This window comes from Molossus molossus, unplaced genomic scaffold (assembly GCF_014108415.1).
Source record: "Molossus molossus isolate mMolMol1 unplaced genomic scaffold, mMolMol1.p scaffold_m16_p_8, whole genome shotgun sequence".
NCBI classification, from domain to species: Eukaryota; Metazoa; Chordata; class Mammalia; order Chiroptera; family Molossidae; genus Molossus; species Molossus molossus.
The window spans coordinates 6,163,987-6,180,095 of NW_023425402.1; the positions used below are offsets into that span (position 1 = coordinate 6,163,987).

Genomic DNA, 16,109 nt, shown 5'->3' on the forward strand with positions numbered 1-16,109 from the left:
ATCCAAGTTCAACATTTTGGGTAAGAATACATCATAGTTAATGGTGTCTACTTGCCTGGCCGGTGTGGCTCAGGGGTTGAACATTAACCTATGCACCAGGAGTTTCCCAGTTCAAAACCCAGTCAGGGCATGTGCCTTAGCTGCCGGCTCTTCCCCAGTAGGAAGCTTGCAGGAGGCAGCCAATTGATGTTTCCCTCATCATTGATGTTTCTATCTCTCTCTCCCTCTCCCTTCCTCTCTCTGAAATCAATTAAAAAAACAATAACAATGGTGTCCCCTTAATGTTGTCATCCGAATAGGAGAGATCTGATTGTTCTTAGCATTCATTACTAATGCTAAGATTTACCAATGTAGTATTGCGGGTGGTGAAAACTTGATAACTTCATTGTGCAATTAACTTTTCTTTTAGGACCAGGAGGCTTTAATCTTGTTAAAGCTCAGGTTCCTCATCTGAAATGTGAATTATAGAGTTGCTGAGTAGATTAAATAAATTAATGCATTCAATGCACCTGGGGCATAGTAAACCTTCAAATAAAGTACCAATTATTATTATTATTTTGGTTGCAATTCCACCATCAGAGAATGTGAAGCAGAAGAATCAAAAGCTCCTCCTCCTCAGTTTCACTTTGGAGTCTGATAGACCAGGCTGGAAATTTGGCTTTGTTGTTAGAACAGGTTGTATCTGTGGACAAGTTACTTCTATCAGTTTCTTCCTATGTAAAGATAACTACCATTTGGGGAGGGGTTTGTATGTACAGACTTTGCACTAAACACTTTATGAGCATTGTCACATTTAATTCTTCTTTAAACCCCACAAGAATTATTACCCTCATTTTTCAGAGGAGGAAACTGTGCAAGCAGCACAGCTAGAAAGCAGCGACATGGGACTTGAAGCGGAGGATTCTACTATCTCCTGGGGTTAATGAGACTCTAAAAAGTGACGTGTGTAAAACGGCTTGCCCCTTACTTTACTGCTTTAAGCAATCCATTATTACTCAATTGTCACCTCCTCGGCAAGCTTACTCTGACTGTGTTATTTAAAACTGAACTCCCTCTTTCCTGATTCATTTTTCACCCCACATAGAACTTGGATCCATCTAAACTAATAAACTATTATTCTGTCTTCCCCAACTCAAATGTCAACTCCATGAGAGCAAGGGTTTTGTTTGCTTTTTCCACTGCTGTCTTCTCGGCATTTATGGCAGTGCCTGGCACATAGCAATTAAACGTCAGATATTTGTCGAGAGAATGAGTAACACGCCCGCGGAAGTGCCAGGAATCAAAATGAAATAAATGAGCATGAATTGAACCTCGTAGGGACCCTTAGTACTCCTGTTTTCCGGTAGGTGAGGGGTGAAAGGAAAAGCCCCGCCCCCCACTCACCACTGACGGGAGGATTTCTGAAGTCGCGTTTGAGATCTCGCGATTCCGCGGTGCCTGCGCTGGTTGATTACGTCATTTCCGGCAGGACGGAGTGGCCAACGGCCTGCAGGACAACATGCCCAAGTGAGTGGAAACTTAAATTCTGGAGGCTGTTCGCTGTCACTGTCACAAATTGTGGCCCTGTGGGGGATCGCAAAGCGGATTCTGGCTCTTAAAGCCTCTAGGGAAGCGACAAGGTCTGGGGAAGAGAGGGCGATTGGGGGTTTTAGATACCCCTGTGAGAGTGCGGAGATCGACTCCGAGTAGGGCAACAAAAAAGCCTGGTTTATGTCAGGACGCGAGTCGTTACTAGGTCTTTTATTTTATTTTTTACCTTCAATGAACAGCTCTTCGGTGAATGAGCCTCTATTAACTTTTTCATCTCTTTTTCTCTCTCTACCATCTCTTTCCAGGTTCTATTGTGACTACTGCGATACATACCTCACCCATGATTCTGTAAGTAGCGGCTTTTTAAATCAGTTTTGCAAAACTTTACATATAATACAGTAGATTGTTTTTAAGGTAAAAGTTTATGCTTTTCACCCTGCTGAGGTTTAAGGGCTATTGCTTGGAGAAAATAATTTGAGGTGTTTAATTTTCTACCTTTCCTGTAACTGTCTTAAGAATGTGAAAATTATTAGTCTTCCAGCAGTCTGGTTTCAGTGGAGACCCAAAATAATAAAGCTTTTGTAAGTTTGAAGGTGAAAAAAAATGTATATGACAAGTAAAACGTCCAGGAAAGTGCCCTAAAGCTTTAATATCTGTGCCAAGGCACTCAGATGTTTGCTTGATAAAATTGGAAAGAAGTGCCTAAATTTGAAACTGAGTATTTTTTATAAAAAATATATTTTCTTTATTTATTTTAGAGATAGAGGAAAGGAGAGGGAGAGAGATAGAAACATTGATGAGAAAGAACGTCAATTGGCTGCCTCCTGCATGCCCCCCACTGGGTATTTGGCCCACAGCCTGGGCATGTGCCCTGACCAGGAATCAAGCCAGCAACCCTCTTGGTACATGAGTTTACACTCAACCACTGAGCCACACTGGCTGGGCTAAAACTGAGTACTTCTGAAAAAAAATGTTGTATGTAGTTCTGAGCTCTATGCAGCAATCACAGAATTTATTGATTATGTACTGATTTTTTTTTTTTTAGAGAGAGAGAGAAAAAAAAGACATCAAATTGTTTATGCACTCATTGTATGTGCCCTGAATGGAGATTGAACCCACCATCTTGGCATATCAGGATGACACTTTTACCAACTGAGCTACCCGGCCAGGGCTGAAACTGAGCTTTTTATTTTATTTTATTTTTTTATCCTCACTTGATGGCATTTTTTTTTTTTTATCCTCACCCGAGGACACTTTTTTATTCTTTGTTCAGATAGAGCAGGAGGGAGATAGAGAGAGAGAAACATCGATGTGAAAGGGACACATCAAGTGGCTGCCACCCACACGACCAACCAGGGCCGGGGAAAAACTGCAACCGAGGTACATGCCCTTAGCGGGAACCCAACCCGGGTCTCTCCGGACCGCAGGCCGATGCTCTAACTGCTGAGCCAAACTGGCCAGGGCACTTGATGACATTTTTGCATTTATCTTCAGATAGAGCAGGAGGGAGAGAGGGAGGAAGAGAGAGAGAGAAACATCCATGTGAGAGCTACACATTGACTGGTTGCCACCCACATGACCCCAACAGGGGCTGGGGATGAACTGCAACCAAGGTACTTGCCATTAGCGGGAACCGTACCCAGGACTCTGGTCAACAGGCTGATGCTCTACCACTGAGCCAAACCGTCCAGAGCTTGACTGCCTCTTGCATGCCCTCCACTAGGGATTGAGCCCACAACTCAGGCATGTGTCCTAATCAGGAATCAGAACTAGTGAGCTTTTGGTGCATGGGATGATGCTCAACCAACTGAACCAGACCAGCCAGGACCTTTTTGTTTTGTTTTGTTTTTGTCCCTAACCCCTTTTCTAAGTCATTTGGAGAGTCTTAATTTTCTGAAATTGTTAGCGGCGGGGGCTGTGCCTGTCCCCCGTTTTTCAGCACTGTATTTTCATATACCCACTCATCTTGCTAATGCCAGAATTCAGGAACCCTTGTAATACTGTTGTTCTAACAAAATAGCTTGGAAAATAGTATGAAATTTCCATGGTGATTGAAGGAATTCCCTGTGGTAGACTTTGAAATGTATAAAAATTCAGTGCTTAATTTTGGAACTTTTACTGGTTCTTGGGCATGATTTTGTTATTAGGCTTGAGGCATCATTGTTGTAAGCATAGTGTAAGCAGTGGCTTGGGAGACAGGAACAATATTTTGAACATGGACTGCTCACATGATATTGGTCATATCTGCTGACAGTGAAGCAATAATTCAAAAGAGGACATAGCAGTAGGAGGTGGTTAGACAGCCATGGGGAGCATCTCAATGAAATCTGGTTTCCAGACCTGGGCTTGCCACTTACCAGCTATATGTTTTGAGATAAGTTTTTAAGCATAAATGGAAGATAATAACCTTGTGATTTAAAAAAAATCAATTTTATTGAATTATAATTTATGGTAAATGCAAACTTCTTTTTTTTTTTTTCTCCAGAGAGAGGAAGGTAGAGGGGGAGAGAAAAAGGGGGAAATATCTATGAGAGAGAACATCAATTGGCTGCCTCCTGCATGCCCCCCACTAGGGTCTGGTCCAAAACCTGGGCATATGCCGTGACCGGGAATTGAACTGGTTACCTCTTGGTGCATGAGCCACACTGGCCAGGCTAAATGCAAACTTTTTTTTTTAATCCTCACCCGAGGACATTTTTTTCCATTTTTTGTTCAGATAGAATGGGAAGGGGGCAGAGAGAGAGAGAGAGAGAGAAACAAACATCGACGTGAAAGGGACACATCGAGTGGTTGCCACCCACACGACCCAACCAGGGCTGGGGACAAACTGCAACCGAGGTACATGCCCTTAGCGGGAACTGAACCTGGGTCTCTCTGGACCACAGGCCCATGCTCTAACCGCTGAGCCAAACCGGCCAGGGCTAAATACAAACTTTTTAAGTTTACAGTTTGAGGACCTGTCAAATGATTACAACTTGATGGATATATTAAGATATAGAACATGTCCATCACCTGAGAAAGTTCCCTTGTGTTTCTTTGCCGTAAGTCCCCTGTACCTCTGGCCCTGATTGATCTGGTTTTTACAAAAGATTAATGTTACTACTTTGAAAACTTCATATGAATGGAATCTTATAGTATATACACTGTGCCTGTGTCTGATTTCTTTTGCATAGCATGTTTTTGAGATTCATCCATATTGCATGTATCAGTGATTCATTTTTTCTGATTAGTACTTTTTTAACATGCATATGTGATTATTATGAAAATTGAGACACAGCTTATAAAGAACATATGGGGTCTGGCATGTAGTAAATGTTAAATAACCATTAACTTAAAAAACAAAACAAAAGGTTAAATGTCTGGAGTTTACATTATGTCAACTTTACTCCTGATAAAACTTAATGAAAGAACAAAAGGATTAGTGGGCTAGAGATAAGGATCTGTATGTGATCATATAGAATCTTTATTTTCGACCTATAGTCATTTAAAGGAATATATTTTCAAACAGTGTTATTTAAACATACGTAAGCTTTTTTTTTTTGCCATTGAATAACCTATGAAAGGGCATTAAAGTGGATCAGGGGTTTGCAAACTTTTTGTTTTTAATCCTCACCTGAGGATATTTTTCCATTGATTTTTAGATAGAATGGAAGGAAGGGAGGGGGAGAGATGCATTGATTGTTTGCTTCCCACAGGAGCCCAACTGGGGCCTGGGATTGAACCTGCAACCCAGGTACGTGCTCTTGACTGGAATTGATCCTGTGACCCTTCAGTCTGCAGGCCAGTGCTCTAACCATTGAGCAAACTGGCCAGGGTTGCAAACTTTTTCTTTAAAAGCCAGATTATAGTTATTTTAGGTTTGTGGACAGTACGGTCTTCATTGCAGTTACTTGACTCCTGTTGTACAGAGAAGAAATGGACAATACATAAATGAATGTGGCTGTGTTCTAGTACTTCTACAAAATCAGATGGCTGGCCCATAGGTCACTTAGTTTGCTGACCCCTGGTTTAGATAATAAACATAGTAGATAAATTACCATAGTACATTGTTGGATAGTGTTTATGAGTGCTGCATTAGCTACTAAAGTTGCTAAAGGTAGCCAGGCCACCTTTATATAAAGGTAAGACTTTATAACATTTCTAGTTTTGGAAATTTGTTTCTGTAACTGATGTGACCTTTTTCTTTTACAGCCATCTGTGAGAAAGACACACTGCAGTGGTAGGAAACACAAAGAGAATGTGAAAGACTACTATCAGAAATGGATGGAAGAGCAGGCTCAGAGCCTGATTGACAAAACAAGTATGTTTCAGTCTCTTGTTCTGATGTGGTAGAATGGTCCCATTCTTTCTCGTCCCTATCTCTCTGTTGTTTTTCACAGAAGCAGCTCATTCTGAATGTCAAATAGGAGCATTCTGATGTATTGAATGAAAGAAGTGGAAGGTCATTGGCTTCCCAGGGATATAGGAATGCGTTAATATTAATTATTGAGGTTGGAGCAATCAGATATTAGATTGGGAAGTGGGGCAGAGAGGAATGAGTTGCCTAATATCTCTTTTTTTGGTGTGGACCAGATTTTGTAGCAAATTTATATAAAACCTCCTTTGTAGTAATCTATAGTTTTTAGAACTGTTTTCCTTTAATAATAGGAAAAGGTAGGAGGTGGGTTTGTAGTTTTTTTCAAAGAGTTTGAGAGACTTTGAGTTTCTTATTCTTTGTAGTACTGACGAAGATAACTAGTCAGAAAGGAAGTAATTGATGTGACAAAATAATCTGGGTATATTTAGGATCCCTGTTGTACATGCCATAATCTTTTTCTTTAATTAGGGACATTGTTGTTGTTTAGGCTAGTTGGGTCCAAGACACGGACAGAAGGAGGTAGTGCATTTCTACCTTAGATCATCCTGGTCTGTTTGAAACATGGCCTATCTTAATTATTCATTGTACTTAGAGCCAACAGGCAAATGTGGACTTGGATTGTGGTTGATTTTTTTATCCTCACCCGAGGAGACTCTTTTTTTTTGCATTTATTTTCAGATAGAGTGGGAGGGAGAGAAGGAGGAAGTGAGAGAGAGAGAAACATCGATGCGAGAGAGACATATCGAGTGGTTGCCACCACATGATCCCAGCCAGGGCCAGGGACAAACTGCAACCAAGGTACATGCCCTTAGCAGGAACTGAACCTGGGTTCTCTAGTCTGTGGCCTGAAGTTCTAACCACTGAGCAAAACTGACCAGGGCTGTTTTTTTTTTAAATGCAAAATCTATTATGGAAAATTTTCATGGTAGAAGGACAAGTTTAATGAGTGAACCTCCCATGGCCACTGCTCTCACACCAACCCCCAATTCCCATTCCCATTTCCCAGCACTTAGCTAAAACAGTCTTGTTTTATTTATTCCAAGGTTCTCAAACTTAGCACTATTGCCATTGGGGTTGCATAATTCTTTGTTGTGGGAGCTGTCCTGTGCATTGTGGGATGTTTAGCAACAGCTCTGGCATCTATCCACTAGTAACAGTTCCCAGTTGTGACAACTAAAAGTGTCTCCAAGCATTGTTCAGTGTCCCCAAGGAAGCAAAATTGCCCTGGTTGAGAGCCACCAAATACCTTCATCTACTTCCTCTATCCTTCCTAAATTATTAAGGAACAAATCTCAGACTTTGTCCCATTTTTATTTGAAAAAATAAATTATAATGTCTTTTTTCTTCTGTTTTAAAAGGTAGACATTTTCTTGGCATTAAAGGTTAACATTTTGGTATTTTTTTGTAGACAACAAAAGAATTTAGGAAAGTAAATTCATGGTGTCCATGATTATGTTGATATGGAGTTGGTCGGCTATTGAGCCAGTGGCCTAGTCACTTCCTCCTCCATCTTTATAAGCTATCCTTTTACTCAGGGCATGGGAGGTGCTTTATTGGGATATGATGCCTTATAGAGCACAGGCTCAATTGAAGGACAAATGAATAGCTGTTCATAAATAGCCACTCTAGGTCAGTTTTCTGGTCCTCATGAATTATGAGTGATTTGCTTGAGTAATTTGACCGTCTCTGCACTGGTAGGGGTGGAGTAGGATGGGGAGAGGGTGCCTAGGCTTTGGACTGCACTGAATTGGGTAGAACTTATATTCAGGAATAGACTTGTTATTGTTGTTGTTGTTGTTAATCCTCACCTGAGGATATTTTTCCATGAACTTCTAAATAGAGTGGAAGGGAGGGAGTAAGGGAGAGAGAGAGAAACATCCATTGGCTGCCTCCAGCATGACCCCAGCCTGGGCTGGGGATCAAACCTGCAACCCAGGTACGTGCCATCGACCAGATCAAACCTCAGACCCTTCAGTCTAAGGGCCGACAGTTTGCTGAGGCAAACTGGCCAGGGCCAGGAATTAAAAGTTAATTGTATTGGACATTTTGTTTGTTAATCCTCGAGGATATTTTTTCCCATTAATTAATTTACTTATTTATTTTTATCCTCGCCCGAGGACATTTTTCCATTTTTTGTTCAGATAGAGTGGAAGGGGGAGAGAGAGAGAGAGAGATTGACGTGAAAGGGACACATTGAGTGGTTGCCACCCACAAGACCCAACCAGGGCTGGGGACAAACTACAACCGAGGTACGTGCCCTTAAAGGGAACCGAACCTGGTCCCTCTGGACCGCAGGCCGACGCTCTAACCGCTGAGCCAAACCGGCCAGGGCTATTTTTTTTTTTTTTTTTTTTATCCTCACCTGAGGACATTTTTTTGTTCAGATAGAGAGGGAGGGAGAGAGAGGAAGAGAGAGAGAGGGAAACATCGATGTGAAAGGGACACATCGAGTGGCTGCCACCCGCACAACCAACTAGGGCCGGGGAGAAACTGCAACCAAGGTACATGCCCTTAGCGGGAACCGAACCCGGGTCTCTCGGGACCGCAGGCCGACGCTCTAACCGCTGAGCCAAACCGGCCAGGGCCGGCCAGGGCTATTTTTATATTTTTAATTTTTTATTCTTTTATTGGTTTTAGAGAGAGGAAGTGAGAGGGAGAGAGAGATAGACACATTGATGAGAGAACATTGATTGGCTGCCTCCTGCATGCTCCCCACTGGGGATTGGGGCCACAACCTGGGCATGTGTCCTGACTGGGAATCAGACTGACAACCTCTTGGTGCATGGGTCGATGCCCCCCATTTATTTTTAGAGAGAGTGGGTGTGGGGGGGAAACATTGATGAGAGAGAGACACATCGACATTTTGTCTCTTGCATGGCCCCAACTGGGGCCAGGTATCAAACTTACCCTTGACCAGGAATCAGACCTGTAACCTGTGCGCAGGTCAGCACTCTAACCACTGAGCAACACTGGCCAGGGCAGACATTTTTTAAGATCATAATATCCTTTGGTGTAGGCTCTTGCTTTGAAATATCTTTGTTTCTTTCATGTCTTTTAGCTCAGTACATTCGTTTGAAAACTGGTAAACCAGCCCTGGCCGGTTTGGCTCAGAGGTTAGAGTGTTAGCCTGCAGTCCAGAGGGACCCGGGTTCAGTTTCGGCTAAGGGCATGTACCTCGGTTGCAGTTTGTCCCCGGCCCTGATTGGGTCGTGCAGGTGGCAGCCACTCAATGTGTCCCTTTCACGTCGATGTTTCTCTCTCTCTCTCCCCCTCCCGCTCTATCTGAACACAAAATGAAAAAATGTCCTCGGGTGAGGATAAAAAACAACAACAACAACAAAAAACTGGTAAACCAAGTGGTATATTGTTTTGACCCAGGACAGCATATATAGGAAGGATTGAAGTTTATAATGCCTGGTTTTTAAACAGGTATCACACATTTTCAAACAAAACTGAATGGCTTGAATTCATTATAAAATGCATCTACAGATTAAAGATGACTACTTCTCTTTGGTAAGACATTAATAGGTAGGATGTTTTCACTCCAGTCTTTCATAGTTAATTCAGCCATAGAAATGCTGACTAAATAAAAGCAGTTAAACAAAAAACCCAAATCAGGCCCAGCCATTGTGGCTCAGTTGAGTGCTGTTCTTTGCAATGAGTGTTTGGGTTCTATTCCCAGTCAGGGCACATGCCTGGATTGTGGGCTCAATCACCAATAGGGGGCATGCAGGAGGCAGCCAGTCACTGTTGATCTCATCAGTGTCTCTCTCCCTCTCCTTCTTTCTCTAAAAAATCAATAAAAAATACAGAAAAAAAATCCAAAATCAGTAAACTAGTTAATTGCAATTTTAATGGGTATATACCTGAAGTACACTTTAAAACCATAGAGGCCAAATCATTTTAGATAATTGCTTTTTAGAATGAAATAATTGGAACTGTTAATGATTTTTTTTAAAAGTAGTTATTTAAGTAAATGGGTTGTTGAATTCTTATTCACCATGTGTTGTTTTTTTCTCACTTTCTTTATAGCCGCAGCTTTTCAGCAAGGAAAGATACCTCCTACTCCATTCTCTGCTCCTCCTCCTGCAGGGGCAATGATCCCACCTCCCCCCAGTCTTCGTAAGTTTATGGTTTTTATGTTAAGGGGTGTAACTGGGCAGATTGTACTTTGATCTTGTTAGATAGATTATCTCATAGTGGGCTTTCAAATCCTCATTGAATGAATACATAGTAACAAAAACAACTTTTTTTTTTTTTTTAATCCTCACTCGACATTTTTCCTTTTTTTTTGTTCAGACAGAGTGGGAGGGAGAGAGAGAGAGAGAGAAATATCGATGTGAAAGGTACATATCGAGCGGCTGCCACCCACACGACCAACCAGGGTTGGGGACAAACTGCAACTGAGGTACATGCCCTTAGCAGGAACCAAACCTAGGTCTCTTTGGACCGCAGGCCGACGCTCTAACTGCTGAGCCAAACCAGCCAGGGCACAAAAAACAACTTTAATGGTATAATTTCTGAAATATCTTTACCTTCTGATTGTACTATTACTAGGATAATGTATTTGTGGCATCCCATGTGGAGGCAAGACAGATTCAATAGAAAGCTCAGAATATACGTGTGATTAGATAAGCTAATATATGAAGACGTACTGCTGAGTATGTTAAACTTACTGCTATTAATACAACACTGGAGGATTGAAGTAGCTGATAAACTTCTCTGTCTTTCTATTTTCTAACCCACCTAACACCGATACATACCTTGTGAAAGACAAGAATTGTATAGTTGAAAGTGAAATGGATCAGAGGCCTCTCCTCTTTGGGAAAGTTTGTTGTTTCTGCATGACAAATAGGAGGAGATTGAATAACTAAGTTCTTTGGCTCTTCTAGAAGGTTTTGGATTGAAATTGAACTCAGAGACCTAAACTCAGTCCTGTAAGTGATGACAAATGTCAACACATAGAAATAAGGAGGCTGTTTATAATAGTTGCATGCAGGTGGACGACTAATAGCTCATCAAACCCTTTGTGGGCTTCCACCATCCTGGGACCTGGCCAGGTCTCAGGTCATGGCAGCTCTTAGGTCACCTCTGTCTCCTCTATCCTGATAGGCTGGCACTTAACTGCATTATTATTATTATTATTCTTTTTAATCCTCACTAGAGGACATTTTTCCATTTTTTGTTCAGATAGAGTGGGAGGGAGAGAGAGGAAGAGAGAGAAACATCGATGTGAAAGGGACACATTGAGTGGCCGCCACCCGCACGACCCAACCAGGGCCGGGGACAAACTGCAACCGAGGTACATGCCCTTAGCAGGAACCGAACCTGGGTCTCTCTGGACCGCAGGCCAAAGCTCTAACCACCGGGCCAAACTGGCCAGGGCTTAACTGTGTTATTTTACTAGTAGAATAGTCTATGGTATAAATGTGCCATAATTAACCTCACTATTCTCTTTCTTTTTAAAAAAATTTTCTTTATTTTTTTATTGATTTTAGAGGGAGAGGAAGGGAGAGGGAGAGAGAGATAGAAACATCGATGAAAGAGAACAAGGCAGCCGATCATTGTTCTCTTTCATTGATGTTTCTATCTCTCCCTCTCTCTAAAATCAATAAAGAAAAAATATTTTTAAAAAAAGAAGTACACTACTGGTGGAAATGCATACTGGTGCAGCCACTATGGAAAACACTATGGTGTTACCTCAAAAAGTTAAAAATTGAACAGCCATTTGACCCAGTGATCCCACTTCTAGGAATATACCCTAAGAAGCCTGAAACACCAATCAGAAAGAATATATGTACCCCTATGTTCATAGCAGTACTATTTACAATAGCCAAGATCTGGAAACAGCCCAAATGTCTATCAATAGATGAGTGGATAAAAAAGTTGTGGTACATATACACAATGGAGTACTATGCAGCTATAAGAAAGAAAGATCTCTTGACCTTTGAGATGACATGAAGGGACCTGGAGAGTATTATGCTAAGCGAAACAAGCCAAGCAGAGAAAGACAAATATCCCATGATCTCACTTATTTGTGGAATATAGTGAACTAAACAAACTGATGAACAAAATTGACCCAGGGACGTAGAGGTAGGGTACAGACTTAAAAACCTCAGAAGAGGGGGTGTTGGGGGGGAGAGATAAACCACAGAACTTACATGCATGTATGCATAACCAATGGACATAGACAAGAAAGCTGGGGATGGGGCGGAGGGGTTGGGGAGGAGAGTGTCAATAGGGGAAAAAGGAGAAACATCTGTAACAAAAACAGATTAATAAAAGTAATTAAAAAAAAAGAAAATATTAACATCAATTTAAAATATGTGTATGCCTTTGGGGAAAAAAAAAAGATAAACTGTTAATATATAAGCATGTCTTAACCTCAGGTCCCATGCTTTATTTTAGCGGGTCCTCCTCGCCCTGGTATGATGCCAGCACCCCATATGGGGGGCCCTCCCATGATGCCAATGATGGGTCCTCCTCCTCCTGGGATGATGCCAGTGGGACCTGGTGAGTTTGAATCTTCTTTTAGAGTGCTCCGTTGTGTTTTAGCTCTCTATTTAAATGGAATACTTATTTAGCCGTCTAAATATATTATTGCAACAAATTAAATTTGGTGAATGTGTAATAATAAAGAAAAATAAATATTTGGTTTATCAGCATAATTAGGTACTATCCAAAGACATTGTGCTACTAAAAACAGGATAAAGCTGCCTCTTTTCTCTTCTTCTCTCTTTCCCATTTCCTTGTGTCCTTCTGACTTTGACCATTTGTAATGAAGAGAAAAGTAAATGAGCTTGTTCCACTGGGGTATAAAGGGAGGGGTAGATACATACTTGTAGGGCTATATTTCTTGGTTTTGATTTGGAGCACAGTTACCTCCTGTTGCTGATTTTTAATCTTGGAAGTTAGTTAGGCCAAATTAGTGTATAAAAAATGCCTTAGGCCTGGTGATTAGTCTTTTGTTCAGGAAGGGAAAAAAAACTTACAACTCAAACATTTTATTTTAACATAAACATAAATGTACATTAATTTGGAAATTTTTCTGATACATGGTAAGGGTCTTTGAGAACAAGTCTACTGATTGGAACACTATATATTTATTGCATAAATCAATAAGCCATACCCATAATGCATCCTTTACTAACTTTAGTTTCATTTAATATGAAGTGGTTAGAGACCTTGTGAGGCAATCTAGTTCCAGTTTTTTACAAATATTTCACCTACCAAATATGTGAGCACTTTTGGGGTATATTTTGCCTGAATATCAACTTAGTTTTCATAGAAACAATTCTTCTTTTATTGATTTGCAGAATAGTTAAATTATGTAGTTAGAGTAAATACAGCTGATGGAAGAAGCCTACAATTCAACTGGTAAGGCAAGGTACAAAGGTATTAGAGTAGCTTCCTAGCCAGAAGCATTCACAATGCTTACTGTGGGTATCATTTAGAGTGATGGGAGAGTATGAATAAAAAGAATTCCTGCCTTGGTGACTTTGAACCCAAAACATAATCAAAGTGCCTTAGATGACTTCTTTTGCATTCTTAAGTCAGTCACAAGTTCCGATTTCTAGAGGAGTTGGTTGTGGTGAAATAGGAATGTATAACTCATCTGAAGAAGGTTTCTAGATCCCAGCTTCAGCCTGTGGTTGACATTTGAGAGTGCAAATTGGTATTGCCTGTTCTGAGTATTTTATTGTTGTTATTAGTTTTAGCCAGGATAAAATAATACATTATGGGATTTGCATTAAAATAATTGAGTAGTTGGAGGTGGGCATGGATAAAATTGGTGAGGATAAGATAAATTGGCCATGGGCAAATCATTGTTGATGCTGGATGATGGGTATATGGATGTTCATTATACTCTTTTTTCTTTTCTTTTATTCTTTTGTGTTTGGACATTTCTATAATAAGTTGAAAAAGGATTCTAGACTTAACTTATCAGGGGTTAGACCTAGGAATTGCTGTTGTTGGCAACTAATTAAAATTAAATGTACTATGGAGACCAAAGAAAAGAAGTTTTCAGGTGCCTTATTTTCAGTCTTTGGTCTAGATCAGTTTTTTCTAAGAAATGTTGAATACTGGTTATGTTACGGTGGGTTTTTTAAAAAATAAGGTATTTAGTAGTTTAGTAGTATTCACTATTTGCTATTGAAATTAGTCTTTAAACAAATTCTGGCCCTGGCTGATTTGGCTCAGCGGTTAGAGTGTTGGCTTGCAGACCAAAGAAGTCGTGGGTTTGATTCTGGTCAGTGGCATGTACCTCCGTTGTGGTTCGTCCCAGGCCCTGGTCGGGGTTGTGTGGGAGGCAAGCAGTCAATGTGTCCCTCTCATGTCGATGTTTTTCTCTCTCTCTACCTCTCTCTTCCTCCCTCCCACTCTATCTGAAGATAAATAGAAAATATCCTCAGGTGAGGATTAAAAAAAAGAAAAAATTCTGTACCCGTTAGGTTTTGTGCCTTTGCATATATTGTTTTATACTTTTTGTGTAAGGCTGTCTTTAGCTTTGAATATAGTTTTCTCTTGAACCATTTATAGCAAGTCTTTAATTAAAATGATTTAGTTAAAAATAAGTAAATTTTGATATTTGAAAAGGAGATTATAGCATGAAAATTATGAGGCTTAATAATAAAATGAATTCCTGTGAACCCACCAACCAGCAGAAGATGTAGAACATTATCAGTTCCATGAAGTTGCCTGTATTTCTTTACACCCTCCACTTCTCTGCTTGCATTTCCTTCCCTGGCTTATTTATTTGTTGGTATATTGATTGAACACTTAAAAAAATTCATTAGCCGGGACGGTGTGGCTTAGTGTTTGAGCATCAACCCATGCACCGAGAGGTTGCCAGTTCAAAAGCCGCTCAGGACACATGCCCAGGTAGGGGGCATGCAGAAGGCAGCCAATTGATGTTCTCTCTCATCGATGTTTCTATCTCTCTCTTCCTCTCCCTCCCTCTCTCTCTAAAAATCAATAAAGGAAAAAAAATTCATTAATAGTTTCTAAACTGTATAAGAAAAATCAGATTTTTGTGTGTGTACTAATTGTTATAAATCACATTATTGCCTGTTATTTTTCTTGACTTGAGCTAAGTATGGTTACTAACAAGTTCTCAGCATGGGCCTCCTGCTCACCTTTCCTACAACTCCAAACAAACGCTTGGTGATAAGATTGTCCTCTGTACCTGTGTACACCCGTGAAATAGCTCCTGGTTATATGATAGATAGGACTGATTAAAAGAGTTGACTGAGCCCGGTTGGTGTGGCTCAGCGGTTGAGCGTCGACCCATGCACCAAGAGGTAGCCAGTTTGATTCCCAATTAGGGCACATGCCCAGATTGTCGACCCGATCCCCAGTGGGGGGCATGCAGGAGGCGGCCAGTCGATGTTCTCTCTCATCGATGGTTCTATCTCTTTCCCTCTCCCTTCCTCTCCCTCTGAAATCAATAAAGAAAAAATATTTAAAATAAATAAATAAATAAATAAATAAATAAATAAATAAATAAATATAAGAGCTGACTGAATAACATGTGACTTAGTTGTGAATTTTCCTGAGTAAGAAGAAAGGTCAGTTTAGGGGAAACTCATGTTCCTGGTGGTTTCTGGAAAGTCGTATATAAATAGTTTTCCCCTTGCTATCATTAGGTTATGATTTCCATATGGTTTTTGGGTTGACTTTTTGTTTTTTGTTTGAGAATGTCTAAATATTTTAATGATGTGATAAATGTGTTGCATTCTTCTGTCAAGTATTTTTTTGGAGCATTTTGCAGGGGGCTACTTTTTTGTCTTTAATTGAAGTTCCGTCAAACTCTCTCATAAGTAGTATTTTCTGATCTTTTTTCCTTTTCTTTGTTTTGTCATGCAGCTCCTGGAATGAGGCCACCTATGGGAGGGCACATGCCAATGATGCCTGGGCCCCCAATGATGAGACCTCCCGCCCGTCCCATGATGGTGCCCACTCGGCCAGGAATGACTCGACCAGACAGATAAGGAGAGAGGGGAACCTCTTTCTATCAATTTTATTTTACTTGTTCTACTTCACCAGGAGATCGTGGTGCTGTGACTCTGGGTGTTTTCTAACAGTATGACAAGGAAGACTCACTCCCTCTTCCTATTTGAGAGAATAGTTTGGGAGGGGAGTTGTGGGACAAAACAAAAAAGCAATTTTCATTTGTATTGTGAAATGTGAAAATAAAATTGTCAGTTCTTTTAGTTAAAAA

At 40.6% G+C, this 16,109-nt stretch overlaps 1 protein-coding gene across 1 annotated transcript; it reads left to right on the forward strand.

Moving 5' to 3' along the window:
* The first annotated feature begins 1,465 nt into the window (after window positions 1-1,465).
* SNRPC (small nuclear ribonucleoprotein polypeptide C) lies at window positions 1,466-16,109 on the forward strand. The gene is made up of 6 exons (XM_036248780.1): window positions 1,466-1,506; window positions 1,836-1,878; window positions 5,722-5,830; window positions 9,920-10,009; window positions 12,296-12,400; window positions 15,755-16,109. The coding sequence occupies exons 1-6, from the start codon at window positions 1,499-1,501 to the stop codon at window positions 15,877-15,879; spliced, it is 480 nt and encodes a 159-aa protein (XP_036104673.1). The 5' UTR covers window positions 1,466-1,498; the 3' UTR covers window positions 15,880-16,109.

Bases quoted from the DNA above. Each gene is read 5' to 3' on its own strand.
- SNRPC (XM_036248780.1), top strand. The intron at 10,010-12,295 runs GTAAGTTTATGG...GCTTTATTTTAG, and splicing joins CCCACCTCCCCCCAGTCTTC to CGGGTCCTCCTCGCCCTGGT. The intron at 12,401-15,754 runs GTGAGTTTGAAT...TTTGTCATGCAG, and splicing joins GATGATGCCAGTGGGACCTG to CTCCTGGAATGAGGCCACCT.